Raw genomic sequence first — 23,650 nt, forward strand, 5'->3', positions numbered from 1 at the left:
AGGATCAGTCCAGGATCCTGCCCGCAGTGCTGCGCTATTGTAACGGAGAGTCCGCTCATTGTTTTCTTCAGTACGCTGACCTCTTGTTGTTTGCTCTCCCGGTTTGGAGAGTCTGGTTCCTGTGGGGGTGTTGGAGTTCTTTTTCGTTTACCTCACGAGTTTTGTATGGTTAGCTATGTTGTATTATGGGTTTTCTACTTTGACATTACGTATGACTGAGGGGCTGTGACTGGCACAGGAGCATATATGGCTCCGCCCACAAGTTTTAATCTGTCTCCATCTACTGGTGCGGAGTCACAACCCAGGTGTCCTGGACTGATCCTTGGTACTACAGGAACGAAAATTATCAGGTAAGAAACTAATTTTCCTTTGATTATATCCCTGCTTGCCATTGTAATGAATATTATCCTGGGTAGTTGTTTACAATAACAGTATTCTTTGTAAAGACTTGCCCAGTATACCTAGTATTATATGAGAAACATAATATTTTCATACTAGTCTCTCTTTGTTCTCCTTACCTTTACCTGTTACACCACTATTGTGTAATTACTTGACTCTGAAAAAATAACATATGTGGTCTTGCTATTATAAATTAGGTCCTTTTTATAACGCTGGTATCCTTATAGCTCAATCATAGAGCTAATGGCTACCTAGTGAAACTTAGTTATTCTGTTATTATTTGTCAATTAGTGCATTTCTGCCTATGAGTCTCATTTACTTTAGGGGGGATCTAGAGGGATAACACACACAAGGTTAGCTTAGCTTACACATTTAGCCCATTTGCCATAATGATTTCATACAGTTCTGTCCTCCGAACTGGTACTTGGGTGTGCCACTTTGCCATTTGTAAATGGCACAAGAGGGAAATGAGAAGTATGCCTGAACAGAAAACCAACATAGTGAAGGAAATCCCCAGAGGCCTCTGCGTGTCTTTGGCCTGCCTGGGCTGAATGAACTGAGTGACTTACAGAATGTCCCTGAATATCTGTAGAAGCATGCAAGCTGGCACCAGTCAGGTGATGTCTATTCATAGAGTCACAAAGAAGAAACCACAGGGGAGCTTCAGGCAATATTCTCAGGAGTTTGTAATCCACACAGTTACAGACGTGTTGATTGTCTTGTCCAGTAACAGTTTAACAGAACAAAGAGAGCCATGGGAAATGGGCTACACATCCTGGGAAGCCAATCAGGGATAGTTAGGGATGATCTAATCATGCATTTGACATCACAACTTATGTAAATGACCCTTTGGGCAGTCATGCAAGTCTCTAGAACCTTCTATCCTTTTCCTGTATTTGAATGTTATCTATAAAACAAGGGTCACTTCCTGTATCCAGGGAGATGCTGGTCAGATTGTAAGACTAAGGGCACCCAGTACCCAGCATCTCCCGAGAACACTTATATTGATTAATAAAAATACATTATACTTTTACTGAGTCTGTGTTCTTGTGTCCCTGGCCATAAGCATAGAGTAAGCTTTACAGGCCCGATGCATCTCAGAGCTACAGGCACTGTCCTGCTGTGAGCCATTCCTTAGACTCACCCCGGGGATATTTCAGCTATGCACAGTTCCCTCCTTCCTCCCCAAAGTGGTCTCACACTTCCACCTTAACCAAACCATCTCACTACCTACGATGGACGGCTTAAAGAAGTCTGAAGAAGCCCGTAGTCTGCGCCATCTCGACATCAGCAGACTCCTATCCAGATACCTGGAAATGTCTGAACCAGTCCTTTACAGCGGGAAGAGGCAAGGGGAAGCGGCCTCGTGGGCAACCATTGCCCGCTGGATCAAGGAAGTCATCAAGGCAGCCTACGTAGAAGCGGGAAAACCACCACCTCTACAGGTCAAGGCCCATTCTACCAGAGCCCAGGCGGTTTCCTGGGCAGAAACTAGACTGCTGTCACCTGCCGAGATCTGCAGGGCGGCAACGTGGTCCTCCATCCATACCTTCTCCAGATTCTACCGTCTGGATGTTCCGGCTCGGGAGGACACAGCATTTGCAAGGGCAATCCTAAGTGGACCACAGGCAGCCTTCCACCCAGTTCGGGAGTAGCTTTTATACATCCCATTGGTCCTGACTCCATCTGCTACACGCTAGGAAATGGAGAAATTACTTACCTGATAATTTCGTTTTCCTTAGTGTAGACAGATGGACTCAGCAGCCCACCCTCGGCTGCCGTTATACATGGTCCTTCAACGAATCAAGGGTAAGCCATGCTTTCATTTACATAGGGCATCCACCCTGCCGGGTGTCGACGCTTTCCGGTTCAGCACACTGGCGGTCTCCAGCTATAGTCAACCAACCAGTTCAAGTTAATCAAGTTCCCTGTACGTACCAGGATCAGTCCAGGACACCTGGGTTGTGATTCCGCACCAGCAGGTGGAGACAGAGCAAAACTTGTGGGCGGAGCCATATATGCCCCTGTGCCAGTCACAGCCCCTCAGTCTTACTCTGTCTCCAGTAGGTGGTGCAGGTCTAGTCACAGCCTCTGAGTGGCCTGAGGACTGATAGTTAGTTAGTCAGGGTCATTGTGGTTTTATTGGTTAGGCCTCGCAATGAGTTTTGGTTATTTTAAGAAGAAATTTAAAGGTGAGAAGAGACCAGAGGAAGCTGTCCGTCCTGCCTCCCAGGGGGGTGGGAAGGTTCTGAGGGGACCATCCCCCCCTGGTTGAGGCCGCTGCTGAGGGTCGAGGACCCGGCCTACCACAGGCAGCAGCGTAGGGGGTGACACCGGGGAGCCCGGTTCACTCACCCCCAACAGAAGCAGGAGACCCAGGACTCTGGACAGCGGCAGGTTTGAGTACAAAAAAAAATAAAAAAAATTGTACTTTTATTTTTCTGGTGCGGCTCTCCGTTTCTTCGCCGGTGGGGGAGTTTTCTCGACTCGGCGAGGGGCGGGGAGTGTTTTCTGCGGTAGGAATTAATTATTTTATTTAATTATTTTAATTTCTGATTTGTTAGTTCACCGTCCGTTCCGCCGCGACTGCGTGGTTGCCGAGGTGAACGGTTTGCCGCGCTTGCGGCTCGGCGCGCGCGGCTCTCTCGAGAGGGGGATTTGCTCCGCCTGCGTCCCGGGCGGGAGGGACCGTTCGGGACAGACTGGGGGGGGGGGGCAATCCCGGTCGGCACGGTCGCCGTCGCGCGATTTGGCCGCTTCTGCCATGCCGGCTGACCCCTTCCCGCTCAGCGCGGGAGCGGCAGCCATCTTGGGGTCAGCCCGCGAAATTGTGCGCGAACCGGTAGGGAATCCCGGCATGCCTCCCGCGTTGTCTCCTCAGCAAAGACCTTCAGGGGGGGGGGGGGGCCTCCGGGGGGGCTGAGTCCCCGGATGAGGCTAGCGAGGATGGGACCTCCTCTGTTTCGGGGTCCTCGTTTTCGGACGCTTTCGCGCTCGTACTGCGCAAGGTACTCAAGTACAAGGGCCGCAGGCGCACGGAGAAGCATGGCCACCCTAAGGGGGATGGCCCACGGAAGAAGAAATCCCGGGAGGACCCAGATTTCTCCCCGGCTCCAGCAACGGGAAAGCGACCACCGAGAAGGGTCCCGCAGGATACGGAGTCTGAGTCCACCTCACAGGATGAGGTGGATCCGCCCGGAGAGCCCCTGGGGGGGGGGGGGGGGGCTGAGGGAGCGTCCGGGGACAGTTCTGCCCTGACTGGTCCGGCCAAACCATCACAAACCGGTGATGGGGATGACCCCAAGGTTGTTCAGCTTTTACGCAGAGATGTGCTGTCCCCGCTTATCCCGGCTATCCTCAACGACCTAGGGGTAGAAGCCCCACCGACAGTTTCGCGCCCTGGAGCGAACATGGACCCAGTCCGGCTGGGGCTCGCTTGGGCTCACTGGTCCAGCGGTGGCCTTCACATTCCATTTCTCGGCGTCAGACATATTGTTTCAGGAATGGGATACTCCGGAGCTGGGTCTGCAGGGGACCAAGGCAATGGACAAGCTTTCTCCACTGCCAGGGGACGCCCTGGAGCGTCTACGGCTTCCGACTTCCGAAGGTAGATTCGGCGGTGTTGGCAGTGACAAAGAGGTCAATCTTCGAAGTTTCAGCGTTGAGGGGGCCGAGCTGCCATTTGTAGTAACTACGCCATGCGGGCTAGTTTGCACTGGGCCCAAGTTCTACAGGCGAATGCAGGTCTTTCGGTTCAAGAGGCCACACAGGCGGATAGACTGGAGGCTGCCATCGCTCATAGTGCGGATGCTCTCTATGATCTACTGCGTACTTCGCCTAGTTCCATGGTTGCTGCTGTTTCGGCGCGCCGATTGCTTTGGCTTCGCAACTGGGCAACGGATGGATCCTCCAAGGCTCACCTTGGGGCACTGCCCTTCAGGGGAAAGCTGTTATTCGGGAAAGAGTTGGATGATTGAGTCTTTCCCTTGGTGAGAACCGGGTTGTTCAGGCTCCCAGAAGACAGGTCCAGAACTCGGTCCTCATATTCCTCTAGGTCCCGTTTTCCAAGGTAGCAAGAGATCTCGTCCCCAGAGGTCCTCTGGGCCTTCTTATCGCTTGACGTCTTCACTGGCCTTTTCGTGGCCACAGTCCTTCAGGGGGAAGCGTTATGGCAGACGGGGAGGAACCCCGTCCGACACGGGGCCCAAGGCCTCGCAATGAGATTCTGCTGGTCCATTTCTTAAGGCAGCCACAGCCCTTCGTTCCAAACGTAGGGGCAAGGTGGACTTTGTTTTTCGAGGACTGGGCCAAAATAACATCTGACCAGTGGGTCCTCAACGTATTAAAGAACAGTTACGAGTTGGATTTTGCACGATCTCCACCGGACAAATTCCTGATGTCGCCCTGCCAATGTCCAAGGAAAACGGAGGCGGTGCACCGCACCCTCCAGCGCCTAGAGGCCTTAGGAGCAGTCCTCCCCGTACCTCCCGATCAGCGAGGCACAGGCCGTTATTCCATTTACTTCATCGTCCCGAAGAAGGACGGCACGTCCCGGCCCATCTTCGTTCTCAAAGGGGTAAACAAATGGCAACGACCCTCGAGCTTGGCCCGAATCAGCCAATCGTCCAAGTAGGGGCGTACCAGGAACCCTTCCAGGCGAAGTTGTGCCGCCACGACTACCATTACCTTCGTAAACGTGCAAGGAGCCGTGGCGAGTCCGAAGGGGAGAACCCGGAATTGGTAGGGCCTTCCTAAGATGCACAATCTGAGGAACCACCTGAAAAAACGGTGGGATGCCGACATGGAGGTACGCCTCTGTGGGATCCAAGGAGGCCAGGAATTCACCTGGACGCACCGAGGCACTCACTGACCGAATCGTTTCCATCTTGAAGGGTGGAACGCGCAGGTATCGTGCACGCAAGCTTCAGTCTAAAGTGCGTCGATTATTGGGTCTTCAGCTGCCACTGGTTTGCGATTATCTGACAGTTCTGGGGTCTATGGCGTCCACCCTGGCGTTGGTTCATTGGGTTTTTGCTCATCTACGACCAGAAGGTCTTCACCTACCGCTTCCGCTCACGGCCCAGGCGAGGGCCAGTCTTCCCTGGTGGCTCGATTTGGACCATCTCACTTGCGGTATATCCCTGCTGGTTCCCAACTAGACAGTGGTGACGACGGATGCCAGCCTCTCCGGTTGGGCAGCGGTCTGCCTAAGCAAGTCAGTGCAGGGCTGGTGGTCCTCCGTACAGTCGCAGTGGTCCATCAACCGTCTGGAAACCAGAGCGGTACGCCTGGCTCTGCAGGCCTTTCTCCCTGTGGTCCGGGGGAAGGCGGTCCGCGTGTTGTCGGACAATGCAACAGCGGTATCGTACATCAATCGCCAAGGGGGGGAAAAGGAGTCCACTAGTGGCGGAGGAGGTGCGACTGCTGCTGAGCTGGGCAGAGCGCCATCTTGGCTCCATCGCAGCGTCCCACATTGCCGGGGTCGACAATGTTCAACCGGGCAGAGTGCCATCTCTGCTCCATCGCAGCGTCCCACATTTCCGGGGTCGACAATGTTCTACCGGACTTCCTCAGCCGACACCATCTAGACCCCGGGGAATGGGTGTTGGCGGACGATGCGTTTCCGCCTCGTTTGCGAAAGGTGGGGGGCTGCCCCACATGGATCTGATGGCCACAGGAAACAACGTGCAGGCTCCGCGTTTCTACAGCCGGCGTCGAACGGGGAGCAGAAGACGTCGACGCACTGGTACTTCCCTGGCAGACGGATGAGCTCCTGTACGTGTTTTCCCCCGTGGCCGATGAAAGGCAAGATTCTGCGGCGCATAGAATTGCACCCGTTCAATGGTGGCACCGGAGTGGCCACGTCGCCCGTGATTCGCAGTCTCATCCAGTTGTCGGTGACGTCTCCCATTCGTCTTCAGGGGTTCGCGGGGCTCCTGCATCAGGGCCCCGTCTGGAGGATGCGGATCACTTCTGTCTCGCGGCATGGTTTGAGAGGAATCGCCTTATGAGAAAAGGTTACTCAGATGCAGTGATAGCCACGTTGCTGAGGTCCATGAAGCGGTCTACGTCTCTGGCTTATGTCCGGGTCTGGGCGGTTTTTGAGGATTGGTGCGTGCAGCGAGGGGTGGATCCCTTTTCCGCTTCGGTCGCATATATTCTCACGTTTCTTCCAGCCGGTCTGGCCAAAGGGTTGGCGTGCAGTTCGCTACGGGTCCAGGTGGCGGCGCTTGGATGTTTGTGGGGTAAGGTCCGGGGAACCTCTCTGGCTCTTCTTCCGGATATCTCCCGTTTTCTTCGGGGGGGGGGGCTAAACGTCTCCGTTCTCCATTGCGTCCCCCTTGGCCGTCTTGGAACCTCTACAGGGTTTTTCTGCCCTAGGCTTGGCTCCGTTTGCGCCATTGACGCGTGCAACTACTAAAGACCTTCCTTTGAAGACGGTGTTTTGGGTGGCGATTGGCTCGGCGTGTCCCGGAGTTGCAGCCGCTGTCCTGTAGGGAACCGTTCTTACGGATTTCCGATTCCGGAGTGTCCTTGCGGACGATCCCTTCCTTCCTTCCCACAGTGGTGTCGTTTTTTCACGTGAATCAGTCAGTGGAGTTACCGGCGTTTCGGGTCGGGGAGTCCACTGATCCCCAGTTCGGGGAACTGCGGAAGCTGGACGTGCGGAGGTCTCTTCTTCAAAGGGGCCGCGGCGTCCCGCCCGATGGCCGCGCGTTGGCTTAAGGAGGCCATTGGCTCCGCGTACTTGGTAAAGAGTAAGCCGCTTGGGTAAGCCGCTTCCGGTGGATCTGAGGGCTCATTCGACTCGTTCCCAGGCCGCGTCCTGGGCGGAAGCTTCTCAGGTATCGCCTCAAGAGACTGGCAGGGCGGCTACCTGGAAGTCGAGGCATACCTTTATCAGGCATTCCCGGCTGGATGTCCGGGCTCCCGATTCCGGGGGATTTGGACAGAGGGTACTCTGAGCGGCCTCTCTGCTTCCCACCCTAGGTAAGTTTTGCTCTGGTACATCCCAGGTGTCCTGGACTGATCCTGGTACGTACAGGGAAAGGAAAATTAGTTTCTTACCTGATAATTTTCGTTCCTCTAGTACCAAGGATCAGTCCAGGATCCCGCCCGCAGGGCTTCGCTACAGTAACGGTGAGTCCGCTCATAATTGTTCTTAGTCCTGCTGTTCGCTTGTTTAGCTCCCGGTTGGGGAGTCCGGTTAGGAGTTTGGTGCTAAGTTTTGGTTTAGAAGTGAATTTTTTTCTAGCCAGTTTTGTTGCTTGGTTGCATTGCTACTTTGACATTACGTATGACTGAGGGGCTGTGACTGGCACAGGGGCATATATGGCTCCGCCCACAAGTTTTGCTCTGTCTCCACCTGCTGGTGCGGAGTCACAACCCAGGTGTCCTGGACTGATCCTTGGTACTACAGGAACGAAAATTATCAGGTAAGAAACTAATTTTCCTTTAATCAAGTTTTTAATGTTCTAACAAAAGTTATCTAAGTTAACCACATTAAGTTAATCAATCAGTCAGTCACACATATATCCACAATGCTTTGCAAGGAAGAATACTGAGGAGCTGCACTTCCTGCAGGGGTATATGTACTAGGGGCTGACGTCAGATTGAAATCTGATCAGTCTCCAACTGCTAACAGGAGTACACTATACCCATTGGTCCTGAGTCCATCTGTCTACACTAAGGAAAACGAAATTATCAGGTAAGTAATTTCTCCATTTTGTTGCATTCATTTCAGGGCAGATGAGGATGTCTCTTCACCTCCAATATGTTGTAGGAGAGTTTGGCAGTGTGTGTTCTGGTCAGGAATAGTTGGGGTATGTCCTATTTGTATGGACTGGTCTGAGTGGATGATGAGGAAGGAGAAATTAGTTGTTACCTGATAATTTCCTTTCTTTGAATCTAGTCAGATCAGGCCAGAACTTTCCCTCTGCTGCCTAACTTCCACAAACTTCTGAAAGCTATCATGATCTTGCATAAATTGCATAATCTTGCTTAGAATTCCATGCACTTTTTTGGGTTGTAGGCTGCAGGATGCTATCTGTGGTATTGCTCTTAAGCAAATGTTAATATTCTGTTTTTGGAAGCCTTCAAGTTTAAAAAAAAAAAAAAAAAAAAAAAAAAAAAAGGTACTAAGTAAATATGAAGGAATTAACATTTCTGAAGTTAGCCTGTTACAGATAATATTGGCAGGCTGAAGTCAGCATGGATTCATTTAAGAGATGTCAGCAAACCTGTTCTGTCTTCATCTGCTGGTCAATGGGTTTAACCCATTCATCTGGACTGATCTCACTGGACTCAAGAAAGGGAAATTATCAGTTAAGAGCTAATTTCCCCATATACTTTGTTACGGGGCAAGGTGGTGTTGCTTAGTTTGTTAGTATGGAGAGAGCTAGTTTTTCCCAGGGTTTGGACCTCTCCCTTAGAGCTCTTTATTTCATAGTTTATCAGAGGGCTGGCAAAGTGAGCTCTTAAGATTTTATTCTGTCTTTTTCATTCTTTGCTGCACCTTATTCCCAGGTCCCTGCCACCCGAGAAGTGTTGGGTTCCTTACCGAATGTATTCAGTGCCCTGTGCTTGAATGCCCGAGGCCTGCAGTCCTTTGTGCAGTGTCAGCCATTTGAGCGTCTCTTCAAAGTGCTGCTGTCTCCCGATTACCTGCCAGCCATGAGGAGGAGGAGAAGCTCTGACCCGCTTGGTAAGTTCATTAAAGGCTTGTTTTGTCAGTTTAAGACATGATTTGTGTGCAAATGTGGGGCATAATCACCTTTATTCCCTGTACGTACTAGGATCAGTCCAGATGGTGGGTTATGTCCCCCATCCAGCAGATGGAGTCAGAGCAAACTTCTGAGGGTGCTGGCATATAAGCTGGTGCAACCCTCCTAGTCCTCAGTATCTCTCTGACTCCAGCAGATGTGAGGAGGGGAACCCGTTGCTTCCCCTAGCTAGTGGCTTTGTTCCACACTTTTGTTTCATATTTCCTTCTTAGGTTGGATCAAGCAGTAAAAAAAAAAAAAAAAAAGTTATATATTAAGGTGAGATTTTATTGTGTGTGGTGAGGAGGCTTGGGCTTGCCGCCCTAACTCTTGCTATCTGGACTGCCTCTGCGGTAATTTCTTCATTTCTCCTCTCACTCTCTCTCCCTTCTGCTTTCCCTTCACTTCACAGCCGTTTTGGGGGAAAGTTTGGTAAGTCTTTTTGTATTTTTTCCTTTGCAGCATCGCAAGCCGTACGGAGGTGGATGCTGGTGGGGCCAGCCTCTCCCCTACCCTGAGTTGCGGTTTCCCTCCCCTCTTGCGGCCCTGCGACGCGCCAATTCCCCGGGGTCGCAGCGGCAGGGAGGTCTCTTCCCCTGCCGCTCCTGGGGGGAGGACAACGAGTAGAGCGAGGGCGAGGCAGGCCTGCTCCTCCCGCGGCCCGACTCTCGACGTCACTCCAGCACCTCGTTCCCGCCCGGGTCCGACGCGATGCAGCGCGCCCGCTGCCCGTCCTGTGGCGGACAGGGCGGCTCGCGGGAAGGTCCGTGCGGCCGGTGTCTCCCCGGGGGGGGAGACAAGCGCCGCTCCCCTGACGATTTCGCCGCCGCGCTCGGAGCGCTGCGCTCCTCGGGGAGGTGCCCCACCCCCTCCTTTGGCGGGAGCGGCGGCCATCTTGGAGCTGGAGAGCAGCGTGGGATCCGACCATGAAGAGACTCAGGAGGAATTTTCGTCACTGGTACCGCTGATCCCGGACCCGGGCCCGCTCCCCTCCACCAGCGGACTCCCCAGGGACCCTCTATCTTCCCCTCCCCCGGGGCCTCCAGGTTTTTCGGCTGACTTTGTGGTGCTCATGCACCAGGCCTATCTTCAGAGCCTACACCCTACGGGGGGCGGGTCAGCGGCAGTTCCCCCGCCGGCCAAGTCCCCAAGGATCACTGGGACTGCGGCTGCGGTACTGGGGGGCGCGGGGGGGGGGGTCCCAGAGTGCCACTGGGCCTTCCGTTGTCCCTGGGAGGGACGTCTCCTCTGCCGGACCCAGGGGGGGACCCGGCATCTCAGGGGGATGATGAATCTGCTTCGGCAGTCCACCTGGAATGTGATGACCCACGGGTGCTCCGAATCTTTCGTAAGGAGGAATTGGCGGAGCTTATTCCCCATGTTCTTCAGGAGTTGGACCTCGACCCCCCTGTTGAGCCCCCGGCTCCCTCTGTAGCTTCCGCCACAAAGAAAGGGGATCCAGTGCTGGCGGGCCTGCGTCCACTGGCTAGGACCTTTCCTATTCATGATTCGTTTCTCCAGCTGCTAGTGCGTGAATGGGACACCCCGGAGGCGTCCCTCCGGGTCGGCAGGGCTATGGACAAGCTCTATCCTCTCCCTGGGGACTTTCTGGATCTCCTTAAGGTCCCTAAGGTTGACTCAGCGGTGTCCGCTGTCACGAAGAGAACCATGATCCCGGTCACAGGGGGTACAGCTCTTCGAGACCTACAGGACAGGAAGCTGGAGGTCGCCCTGAAGAAGATCTTTGAGGTCTCGGCACTGGGGGTCCGAGCAGCCATCTGTGGTTCCCTAACTCAGAGAGCCGGTCTTCGATGGGTCCAACAGCTCCTCACCTCGCAGCAGTTGCCGCCGGAGGAGGCGGCGCAGGCGGACCGCCTGGAGGCGGTCATAGCCTATGGAGCGGATGCTTTACACGACTTATTGAGGGTTCTGGCGAGGACCATGGTGTCAGCAGTCTCCGCTAGGCGACTTCTGTGGCTGCGAAACTGGGCAGCGGACCCTTCCTCCAAATCTAGCCTGGGGGCGCTACCTTTCAAGGGTAGATTTCGGCGAGGACCTCGATCAGATTATCAAATCTCTAGGTGAAAATTCGGTCCATCGGTTGCCCGAAGACCGCCAGAGGTCCTATCGTCCATCTTCATTGAGCTCCAGGAACCGCGCCCGCCCTCAGCAGCGTTACAGGGGAGCTAGGCAACAAGGACCCAGGACGCCATCCGGGAGATCTCAGTCTTGGACCCGGCCCTTTCGGGGTCGCAGACCCGCCAGGGACTCCTCGGCTCAGGGAGCCTCTGGTAAGCCTTCCCAATGATGCCAGGCCGGTCCACTCCTCGCTACCCCGGATTGGAGGTCGCATCGCTCTGTTTTATGAGGAGTGGACCAACATCACAACGGACCAGTGGGTCCTGGACATTCTAAGACACGGCTACGCATTGGAATTTGTCCGGTTTCCCAGGGACAGGTTCGTCTTCTCTCCCTGCGGGTCAAGCTCCAAGTGCCTGGGAATCCAGCGCACGCTAGACAGGCTTCTGGACTTGGGGGCCATTGCGCCCGTCCCCTCAGGAGAGGTGGGCTCGGGGCATTATTCCATTTACTTCGTGGTCCCCAAGAAGGATGGCTCCTTCCGTCCCATCCTGGATCTCAAGGAAGTCAACAAGGTGCTTCGGGTCTCCAGGTTCCGCATGGAAACACTCCGCTCAGTTATCGCGGCGGTGCATCAGGGAGAGTTCCTGGCCTCTCTCGATCTAACAGAGGCCTATCTGCATATTCCGATCCAGCCGGCCCATTGGCGGTTTCTTCGCTTCAAGATTTTAAGTCAACATTTTCAGTTCCAGGCCCTACCCTTCGGATTGGCGACCGCGCCCAGGACTTTTACCAAGGTCATGGTAGTGGTGGCAGCCGCACTCAGGAGGGAAGGAATCCTGGTCCATCCTTACTTGGACGATTGGCTCATCCGAGCAAAGACTCTTCCGCAGGGTCGGTCGGCGGTCGACAGAGTGGTGTCCTTCCTTCAGTCTCTTGGCTGGGTGGTGAACTTCAGCAAGAGCAGCCTGCTGCCCTCCCAGCAATTGGATTTTCTGGGAGCACGCTTCGACACTGTACAGGGCAAAGTCTTCCTTCGTCCAGACAAGGCGCAATCCTTGCGGGATCAGATCGTTCAATTTGCCTCTCTTCCGGTGCACACGGCACGGGAATACCTCCAACTCCTGGGATCAATGGCTTTTGCGATAAATCTCGTGCCCTGGTCCTTTGCACATCTGAGACCTCTGCAAATGTCTCTGCTATCGAGGTGGAAGCCAGTGTCTCGGGATTATCAGGCGATCGTCCCTCTCTCTCCCACCGCCAGGTACAGCTTGAAGTGGTGGTTGGATTCCAAACACTTGGCCCAGGGTTGCCCGCTGGAGACTCCGGACTGGATAGTAGTCACTACCGATGCCAGCCTGTCCGGTTGGGGGGCAGTCTGCCTCAGGAGCTCGGCTCAGGGTCAGTGGACAAAGGAACAGACGACCTGGCCGATCAACCGCCTGGAGACCAGAGCGGTGCGTCTGGCGCTCATGCATTTCCTGCCCTTAATCAGGGGTCAGTCGGTTCGCGTCCTCTCGGACAATGCGACTACGGTGGCTTACATCAATCGGCAAGGGGGCACCAGGAGTCGTCAGGTAGCCCTCGAAGCCGCGCGTCTGATGTCATGGGCGGAACGGTTCCTCGTTCGTCTGGCGGCTTCGCACATTGCCGGGGTGGACAACATTCAAGCGGATTACTTGAGTCGTCAGGCCCTGGACCCCGGAGAGTGGGCTCTCTCCGATGCGATGGCCCTCATCGTGCGGCGCTGGGGGATGCCCTCCATGGATCTCATGGCAACCGCCTCCAACGCCAAAGCCCCACGGTTCTTCAGCCGCAGAAGGGAGCGCGGCGCGGAAGGGGTGGACGCCCTAGTTCTTCCTTGGCCGTCCCGAATTCTTCTCTATGTCTTTCCCCCTTGGCCCCTGGTGGGCAAGGTGCTGAGACGGATAGAGTTGCATCACGGATCGGTAATCCTAGTAGCTCCGGAATGGCTGCGTCGGCCGTGGTTCGCAGATCTACTCAACATTGCGATAGACCAGACCTGGGCAAGGGGCGGCCCGCGGGCTGAAACCGGCCCGCCTACGGTCTGAATCCGGCCCGCCCACTGCTGAGAGCAGACGGGGAATGAGGCACTGCTGCCTTCCCTTGCAGAGGGAAGGCAGCAGATCATTCTCCGCTCCCTCGCTCCTCGATTGGCCGGCCAATCGGGGAGCAAGGGAGCGGAGAATGAACTGGTTTTTTTTTTTTTTACAGCGTCCGGGGGGGGGGGAGAGGAGGGAGTGACTCGAGCGAAGGCACGCTGTCCGATTGACCGGTGCTGGGCAAGCCTTGCCCAGCACCGGCCAATCGGGCAGCGTGCCTTCGCTCGAGTTTCTTTCCTACATATGTCACGGAGTTTTTTGCCGGTCCGCGGCGTGCGCTCCCAGTCTCTCCCGCTGCCGTTGCCGCTGGGCTGTCAGCACGTTCAAGCCCAGTGGGAACGGCAGCGGTGTTGGAAGAAGCTGTGGCACCCGCGGCTGGCCTTTTCTTCTTCCCGCGCCTGCCCCCCCCCTCCCGTGACCTGAAACAGGAAGTGATACACGGAGCGGTGCGCGGGAAGGAGAAAGAGCCGTGCCGCGTCGGCTGCAGCATCGGCCCCCGAGCAATTGAACCAGCCGGCAATCGAGAAGAGTCAGCAGCATGAGCCTCCCGCGGCCGAAGGGATTCTTCTTTCTTGGCCTGCGGGGGCTCATGCTGCTGACTCTTCTCGATTGCCGGCTGGTTCAATTGCTCGGGGGCCGATGCTGCAGCAGACGCGGCACGGCTCTTTCTCCTTCCCGCGCACCGCTCCGTGTATCACTTCCTGTTTCGGGTCACGGGGGGGGGGGGGGCAGGCGCGGGAAGAAGAAAAGGCCCAGCCGCGGGTGCCACAGCTTCTTCCAACACCGCTGCCGTTCCCACTGGGCTTGAACGTGCTGACAGCCCAACGGCAGCGGGAGAGACCGGGAGTGCGCGCTGCGGACCGGCAAAAAACTCCGTGACATATGTAGGGGGAAGAGGAAGTGAGTAAGAGAGAGTGAGAAGCAGCCAGCCAGCCTGTGTGTGATTGAGTGGTCAGAGAGCTGATGTGTGTGTGTGTATGTGAGAGACAATGAAAGTGATTGCTCAGGGAGATGACTGATGTGTATGTGAGAGTGTGAGGCATTAGTCAGGGAGGTGACTGTGTGTGTGTGTGAGAGAAAAAGCATGGAAGTGAGAAGTCTGGGTATGTGGGAAAGCATGAGCATAAGAAGCCTGGAGTTGTGGGAGTGAGAAACCTGGGTGAGTGTGCATGCATGAGAGAGAGAGAGACTGCTTGGTAAGGTGACTGTGTGTGTGAGAGAAAAAGACTGGTGTGTGTGAATGTGAAAGAATGTGATTCAGGGAATGAGAAGCCTGTGCACGTGGAGAGTGAGCATGAGAGTGAGAAACCTGGGTGTGTGTGAGACACAGCATGGGAGGGAGAAGCCTGTATATCTGAAAGAGAACTTGGGAGTGGGAAGCCTGTGTGTGTGTGTGTATGCATGAGTGAGATCAGGTGACTGGTGTGTGAGTGAGAGAGAGAGAAAAAGTGATTATGGGAATGAGAAGCCTGTGCATGTGAAGAGTGAGCATGGGAGTGAGAAACCCGGGTGTGTGTGAGACACATCATGGGAGGGAGAAGCCGGTATATCTGAAAGAGAACATGGGAGTGAGAGACTGGTGTGTGTGTGTGTGTGTGTGAGAGAGAGAGAGACAGAGAAAGTGATTATGAGAGTGAGAAGACCATATATGCAAGTAGAACACGGGAGTGGGAAGCCTGTGTGTGTGTGTGTGTGTATGGCATGAGAGAAACTGTTCAGGAAGGTGACTGGTGTGTGTGTGCCAAAGACTGTTTGGGAGATGATTGGTGTGTGAGAGACAGAAACTGGTCATGGGGGCATGACTGGTATGGTGTGTGTGTGAGAGACATGGGCACTAAGGAAGAGGACCATAAGTATAGAGCTTAGCTTCTACTGCTGCTTCTGGTGTGTGCCATGGCCTGCAGGGAAGGGGAGTAGGAGAGCTGCTGGAGGGGGTAAGTAAAGGTGGCTTTAAGTTTATTTTTCTTGACTGCCATTTTAATTGTGTGATGTCTGCTTTTTTGAAATATTTTATTGGTGTTTGGAGAATGTTTAATAGTTTTTATGAGTTTTTAATTGTTGGATGTTATTCTGTTCATAGCTGTTTAGAAACATTTATTCTGCTTATTAGTATAGTTTTACAATTATTTCTGTTTGGGGATCTATAGCTGCTTGTTAGTTCTGTTTTCCTAATAAGAAGTGTATTGGTGTTTAGGGTCTGATGTAATATTTGTAGTGTTGCCTTTTCATAGATAGGGTTGCTCCTGTTTGAGTGTATTCCATAATACAGGTGTAACTGTGTGCGGATTAGTTTATGTGCATTACTACAGATCCTGGGAGTATGTTAGGTCGGTTCTGTGTCTGTTACCGAGATGAGATATTTTGCTAGCATGTTAAGCGTTTGTATCGGTCTTATTTGTTGTGTTTTCTCAGAGGACATACATTGGTGGTAAACTGCTGTCTTTTCATAAGTAGGGCTATTGAGAACTGAGTTAATTATATTAGTCCGGCCCTCTAAAACCATCCCAATTTCTCATGCGGCCCCATGGGAAAATTAATTGCCCACCCCTGCGATAGACGGTCCTCTTCGGCTCGCACACCTGCCTCGTCTTCTTCACCAGGGTCCGGTATTTTCGGATCAGGCGGAACACTTCTGTCTTGCGGCCTGGCTTTTGAAAGGAGTAGTCTCCTGCGTGAGGGCTACGCAGTCTCCGTGGTAGACACTCTCCTCAGAGCGCGGAAGACCTCGACTTCGGTCGCTTATGTGCGGGTGTGGAAGGTCTTCGAAGTATGGTGTTCTGCACGGGGTGCCCACGCAACAGCGGCCTCGCGGCAGCAGATCCTGGCGTTCCTTCAAGAGGGGCTGGAGAAGGGTCTCTCCTACAATTCCCTGCGAGTGCAGGTGTCTGCGCTGGCCTCCTTGGCTCGCTCCTCGGGAAGGCCCGATCCCTTGTCTCATCCGGATATCTCACGGTTCCTGAAGGGAGTCAAGCATCTGCGGCCGCCGGTGCGTCAGCTTTGTCCTTCCTGGAACCTTAATCTGGTGTTGCGGGCTCTCGCGGAATCTCCTTTCGAGCCCCTGCATCAGTCCTCCCTCAAGGATATCACTCTGAAGACGATTTTCTTGGTGGCCATAGCCTCGGCGAGGCGCATCTCGGAGCTCCAAGCTCTCTCATGCAGAGAACCTTTCCTTCGGTTCTCGGATTCGGGAGTCTTCATCCGGACAGTTCCTTCGTTCCTGCCCAAGGTGGTCTCGGCGTTTCACTTGAACCAGGTGGTAGAACTTCCGTCCTTCCCACCGGACGCCCCTAAATCTCTCAGGCGCCTAGACGTGAAGCGAGTCCTCTTGCGTTATTTGGAAGTGACAAATGAATTTCGAGTCTCCGATCATCTTTTTGTTCTCTGGTCCGGGAATAGAAAGGGCCAACAAGCGACGAAGACCACCATTGCGCGCTGGCTCAAGGAAGCGGTGGCTTCGGCGTACATCGGCTCCGGAAAGGATCCTCCGATAGGAATCAAGGCTCATTCTCTGAGAGCCCAGGCCACTTCCTATGCGGAGTCGCAGCACGTCTCCGTTCAGGAAATCTGTAGGGCAGCGACCTGGAAATCTTTACACACGTTTTCCAGACACTACCGGCTCCATTTGCCGGCAGCGGAATCAGGCTCCTTCGGGGACAGGGTTATCCGAGCAGGGTTCTCAGGGACCCACCCGGTTTAGGGAAGCTTTGGTACATCCCACCGTCTGGACTGATCCTAGTACGTACAGGGAAAAGAAAATTATTTCTTACCTGCTAATTTTCGTTCCTGTAGTACTAAGGATCAGCCCGCCCTGGTCGTGATTGGATCTGGGGGTATACCTGCTCGAAACCGCTCTCTCCTGTCCTATTGCTTAGCCTTCTTCTTTGGGGCTAATTGTCTGCGTGTATTTGTTTCAGTTGTCAGTTCTCTTGGCAAGTTGTTCTGGTTCACAGTTTTTACAGTTTTTACAGTTTTTTACAGTTTTTTACAGTTTGACTTTGTGGGTATGCTTGATCCATCCTCCTCGGTCTGTCCAGTTTTTCTGACTTGGCTTTGATATTCTCGATACTGAGGACTAGGAGGGTTGCACCAGCTTATATGCCAGCACCCTCAGAAGTTTGCTCTGACTCCATCTGCTGGATGGGGGACATAACCCACCGTCTGGACTGATCCTTAGTACTACAGGAACGAAAATTAGCAGGTAAGAAATAATTTTCTTTTTCAAAACAGTACTAATAGCCCACAGTTTGTGTTCGGACAAACTCACTTGGACCAGAAGTGACACTAGCAGTCTGTGTTGTGCGTGAAGTTAGAAAAAACACTTAAGTTAAATGGATGGCTAACCCTAGCTGATTTAATTTCCATTGTAAGATCCAGCGGTTTTGCTAATGTGCACACTGCATGTGAAAATTTTCCAAGCAAATGGTGAAATTACTTTTCCCTGTACGTATCCGGATCAGTCCAGACTCCTGGGTTTTGCCCCCCCCTCTAGCAGATGGAGACAGAGCAGTTTTCAAAACAAACTCCGCCTATATATAGGATGGTGCCACCTCAGTCTGGCAGTATTCCTTTGTCTCCAGCAGATGGTGGAGGTGCAAAACCTACAGTCTGGTCGGGTTGTTTAGTTTAAAATAAATTATAATAGTAATAATCCTAGACAATTCGTTTTGTAAATGAAAAAAAAATAGAAGAGAGAAATCTTCAAGAAGGACTAAGAGGACGATTGTCAGCCTTCCAGGGGTTGTCAGGTCCTGAGGGGACCATCCCCCCCTGGTTCCTGAGGCAGCTGCGGCTGGGGTTGAGAACCCTATAGCCACTGAAGAGCAGCGCTGGGAGTGATACCAGGGAGCCCGGCTCACTCACCCCAGAAAGTCCAGGACACACAGACTGCCGGGCAGGTTTGATTTAAAAAAAAAAAAATTCTCTCATTACTTTCTGGTTTCGGTCTCTCCTTTCCCGCGCGGCTGAGTTTTTTTCCTTTTCGAGTCGCCGTTGTTTTTCGCGGGGGGCTTCATAATTTATAGTTTAAGAGGGGGAGATTTTCATTTTCAGCCGTTGCTTTCTAAGTGATGCCACAGCGTGTGAGCGGCTCTTGCCAGATAGCTTGTGTGCAGTCTGTCTCCCGGGGGGAGAGGGAGCCTTCACAGCCCTCAGGTCCGAATGGCGGCAGGAGCTTTTGGGGAGCTTCAGACTTCTTCCCTCAGTCTGTTCCCGCTGAGCGCGGGAACGGGTGCCATTTTGTATTTTTTCCCCGTCGGCAATGAGGTCTTCGCTGGATGCGGTGGGGGAGAGGAGTCTCCCACCGCTTTTATCACCTCAACCAATGGCCCCTGAAGGGGGCAGAGCAATAGTAAATGCCCCTAAAATTGTAGAGGACAAGCCCGAGGGTGTTGCAGTTTCCTCCTCTTCATCTATTTTATTTTCCTCTATTTTTGTACGGTTATTTCTTAAAGCCTCCTAAGCTAGGAAGGCAGGCAAAGAGAGGTCTGCTGGGAACTTGTTATTGTCAGTACCGCTGCCCAGGCACAGAAAGAGCTCCAAGTCAGAAGACATCGCTGGGCTCTCTTAACAAAAAGCGCCCATTGAGGTCAGTGTCGCCCCGGACAGCCACGGATACCTCTGCAGAGCTCTCAGCACAGGATGTCAGGCCTTCCATCCCAGCCCCCGAGGGGGGTTGTAAGGGATGCAGACCAGCAGCAGCAGAGTGCTGGGCGGGTGGCTCATGCTGTGGATCGACCCAAAGGAGGTCTGTCTCTTCAGAAAGGAGGAGCTAAGGTATCTTATCTCTGCTAATTGGGAAAATTAGGTATTGGACCTCCCCAGGAGGAATCCTGTTTGGGGTCCACAGGTCCAGTCTTATTGGTCCTGAGGGGTCCACTTCCGTCTTCGCCTTTTTTCATTTTTCTGCCATGGACTTGCCTTTCCGAGAATGGGACACCCCTGATTTGGGGCTGAAGGCTGCTAAGGCAATGAATAAGCTATATCCTCTGTCAGAGTCTGCTTTGGTTTCTTTTTCGAATTCTCAAGATAGATGCGACAACGTCAGCAGTAATTAAGAAGGCCATCATTCCGGTTACTGGGTTGGCGGCTCTCAGTGACTGACATTTCATAATACTGGAGCTTCAGCTCAAAACATATTGGAGGTTTCCGCGCTGGGAGTCCGCTCTGCTATAGGTAGCAGTTTCGCTGTGAGAGCGGGTCTTCGCTGGATTCAGCAGCTTCAGGCCAACTAGTCCCGCTCCGGGAAAGTCCTTCAGGCTGGAAGTCTTACAAGACCTGTTTAGAACTTCAGACAGGTCCAGACTTTCCGTAGGCTCGGCAAGGTGTCTGCTATGCGGACCTGGATGGCAGATGTTTTCTTTCAAGTCTCAGCTAGATTCTCTTCCGTTCAAGGGCGAGTTGCTGTTTGGAAAAGAGCTGGACGATATGATTCAGTCACTGGGAGAGAACACAGTTCACAGGTTGCCGAAAGATCGTTCAAGTCCGAGGGGTTTGTTTTCCTCTAGATCCATTCCTCGTTTTGATCATAGGCTGCAGACGTCTCTACTTTACGAGGAATGGATCAAAGTGACGTTGGACCAGTGGGTCCTTGTAGTGATAAGGCCTCCGGTATTTTCCTAGTCTCCCAGTCTGCATATGACATGAAGCGTCGAGCGGTATAAGAGACGTTACAACGCCTTCTCAATCTCGGAGCTATTCCGCCTGTTCCTCCGGCGGAGCAAAGGAAGGGCTGCTACTCCATTTATTTGAGGATGTCAAAGAACGAGGGGATTTTCGGCCCATTCTCGATTTAAAGCGGGCTAACAGATGTCTTCACAGTCCCTGCTTCTGCAGGGAGATGTTGCGGTCCTTCATTGATTCAGTTTGAAGCGGAGTATTCCTAGCTTCGCTGGATCTAACTGAAGCGTATCTGCACTTCGAATGACCAGGAGTCCAGAGGTTCCTGAGATTCACCGTTCTGGGTTGGCATTACCAGTTTCGAGTGCTACCATTTGGCCTGGCTCCTGCTCCGAGGACTATCTCCAAGGTAATGGTAGCAGCGCAGCTGCGGAGGGAAGTCTTGTTGGTACATTCCTATCTCAACGACTGGTTGAATCGGGCGACATCAGAGTCACTTTGCCGTTTGGCTGTCACCCGAGTGCCACATGGGTTGCGAGAGCTCAGGTGGGTTGTCCGCCTTTCCAAGAGTCATCTGGTACCATCTCATTCTTTGGAGTTTCTGGGAGCATGGTTCGGCACGCGGCAGGGCAGAGTGTTCCTTATGGCAGATCGCATTTTCCATCTACAGGGCCAGAGTCAAGTCTTGCTGTCCAAGCATCTTCCCTGAGTTTTGAGATTCTGAGTCCTAGGCTGAATGACGCCTACACTACAGATGGTTCAGTGTCCTTTGCTCTCATATGTCCTTTGCACTTGCGTTGCTCTATCGGTGGAATCCTGTTTCAGAGTGCTGTCATTTACCCCTGCCTCTTCCGAATTCGGCGATGTCCAGTCTCGATTGGTGGCTACTCTCGGACACCTTGAGCTGTGGGGTCCCCTTGGTAGTACCCGAGTGCACAGTAGTTACCATGGATGCCAGTCTCTCCGGTTGGTGAGCAGTCTGTCTGCAGAAGTCCGGGCAGGGCCAATGGTCCCGGGAGGTATCTCAGGAGTTCATCAATTGCCTAGGGACCAGAGCGGTACGTCTAGCGCTGCAAGCGTTTGACCCACTGATTCAGGGGAAATCGGTCAGGGTGTTGTCAGACAATGCGGACATGGTGATTTTTATCAATCGCCAAAGAGGGGCCAAGTGCTGAAGGTTCAACAGTTGGTCCGCTAGGTGGAGCGACGCCTGGTCATTATTGCGGCGTCTCACATAGCTGGGGTAGACAACGTTCATGCAGAATTTCTAAATTGTCACCGTCTCAATCCCGGAATGTGGGAATTAGCCGAGAAGGCTTTTGGATTGTTTGCAATACATGGGTCACGCCCAATATGGATCTGGTGGCGGCTTTTCGGATTTGTGCGCCACAGAGAGACAGGAGCGGAAGGAGTGGAGGCTCTTGTTCTTCCATGGCTGAGAAACGTTTCTTCTGTATGTCTTTTCACCTTGGCCATTTTTTGACAAGGTTCTCAGGAGCATAGAACATCACGTCTCGAATGTGATTCTGGTGGGCCCCCGATTGGATGAGACGTCCATGGTTTGAGGATCTACTCACTTTACAGGTGGTGGGGGTCCTGCAGTTTCAGTATCTTCCGAACCTTCTGTTTCAGAGGCACGTCTGTTCCAATGGGGCGGATTGCTTCTGTCTCGCAACTTGGCTTTGAGAGGCAACACCTGAGGAGTAAGGGTTATTCGGACGTGGTGGTGACAACGCCTTTCAGATCTCGCACGACATCAACTTCTCTTGCTTGTGCCTGAGGGTGGAAAGCTTGTGCAGCTTGGTGTGTAGGTCGTGACCAATATTTTATATTTTTCCTCCAAGTTGGTCTATCCAAGGGATTATCGTGTAACTCGTTACGAGTACAGGTGGCAGCCCTTGGCTGTTTGCGTGGTACAATCCGCGGAGTGCTTTTAAGCTCGCACCCGGATGTAACTCCTTTTTTTCCTAGGGGGGCTAAGCATGTCCGTACTCCAGTTAGGCATCCATGTCCTTCCTGGAATCTGAACTTAGTACTCACTGCTATGTGTGCGGCACATTTTGAGCCCCTAAATCGAGCGACCTTGAAGGATCTCACGCTAACGGCCGTTTTCTGTCCTGAGTGTGTTTTTTTTTTTATTCAGCTTTTTCCTTACGGAAGGTTCCTGCCTTTCGTCCAATGGTTGTTTCGGTTTTTTCATTTGAATCAATTGGTATAACTCCCGTCTTTTACGGCCATGGACCGGTCAGGTCCTTTTTCTACGGAGTTTCGGAGGCTGGATGTTCTTAGAACCTTGCTGCGATACCTTGAGGTGACTACTTTTTTCATATGTCGGACCCTCTTTTGTTTTTATGGAGTGGTTCGAACAGAGCTAATAAGGCATCTAAGGGCACAATAGCTCGATGGTTGAAGGAAGCTGTAAGTGCAGCATACTTCTTACATGGTTAACTCTCACTGGTGGGGCTCCAAGCTCATTCTAACCAGTCGCAGGCGGCGTCCTAGGCGTTGTGCCATCAGGTCTCTCCGCAAGACATTTGTAGTGCTACTATGTGGAAGTCTGTACATACTTTGCGAGACTTTACTGACGACATGTTCTGGACCCATGATCTAAAGCATTTGGGGAAGGGGTGCTTCGCTTGTGCCTCTCCGGGTCCCACCCCAGGTAAGGAGAGCTCTGGTACATCCCAGGTGTCCTGGACTGATCCTGGTACGTACAGGGAAAGGAAAATTAGTTTCTTACCTGATAATTTTCATTCCTGTAGTACCACGGATCAGTCCAGAGTCCCACCCGTCAGAGGCATGGAAATAACGGAGAGTCCGCTCGGTACTACTTGGATTCCTTTTCTTTTCGGATCTGCACAAATTGGCCTGCACTGTCCTTAGGTGGTTCTACAGGTTCTGTTCCCAGGAGGGTGTAGTGAACTAGTTGGTTCTGTTTTCCTTGTTAAAGTGTTATTGTATATAGTTACGATGGTTTTGGGGATCCATTCTGCTTTGACATTAGGTAATACTGCTGGACTGTAGGTGGCACCATCTTATATATAGGTGGAGTTTGTTTTGAAAACTGCTCTGTCTCCATCTGCTGGGGGGCAAAACCCAGGAGTCTGGACTGATCCGTGGTACTACAGGAACGAAAATTATCAGGTAAGAAACTAATTTTCCTATCTACTAACTTATTTTCATTTTGTATACCAGTCAAGAACATGTGGGTATATTCCCTCTGATCCATCATTTGGAGGCAGTTTTTTTTCCCCTGACATCACCTCTACATATGATATCATTAGAATCCTACATGCCAGTATGCTACTGTCAGCTACTGGATAAAATAGCATTCTTTGAAACTTTAAAATTATAATATCTTACAAATTGAAATTATAAACACATTTCTAATAAATTTGTAGCGATGTCTGAACATAACTTTATTTAACGAATTTACCTAATTTTGTCAACTATTCAAGAATGTAACTATAAATATGTAACAGCCCAATTGTTAATTTTTTGTTTTGCTTGGGTGGACTTCTTGACTGGTGTACAGAAGTAAAGGAAATTAGCAGGTAAGTAATAATTTCACTTTCCTTGTCCTTCTGCCCACCAGTCAAGAATATGTGGGGACATATCAAAGTCCATATATTCGGGTTGGTTGATTGAATTCTTGCTTTTAGAACTGCAGCA

The 23,650-nt window shown here is 52.4% G+C and overlaps 1 protein-coding gene across 9 annotated transcripts in view; it reads left to right on the forward strand.

Annotated features, from left to right (window-relative positions):
* The window catches only part of HUWE1 (HECT, UBA and WWE domain containing E3 ubiquitin protein ligase 1), a 907,188-nt gene that overhangs the window by 216,002 nt on the left and 667,536 nt on the right, over positions 1-23,650 (forward strand). For all 9 annotated transcript variants that reach the window (XM_029607938.1, XM_029607967.1, XM_029607972.1 and 6 more), the window contains one exon: positions 8,926-9,103. In XM_029607938.1, the coding sequence (XP_029463798.1) occupies positions 8,926-9,103 (178 nt within the window). The remainder of the gene's footprint in view (positions 1-8,925; positions 9,104-23,650) is intronic.

This window comes from Rhinatrema bivittatum, chromosome 1 (genome assembly GCF_901001135.1).
Source record: "Rhinatrema bivittatum chromosome 1, aRhiBiv1.1, whole genome shotgun sequence".
NCBI lineage: Eukaryota > Metazoa > Chordata > Amphibia > Gymnophiona > Rhinatrematidae > Rhinatrema > Rhinatrema bivittatum.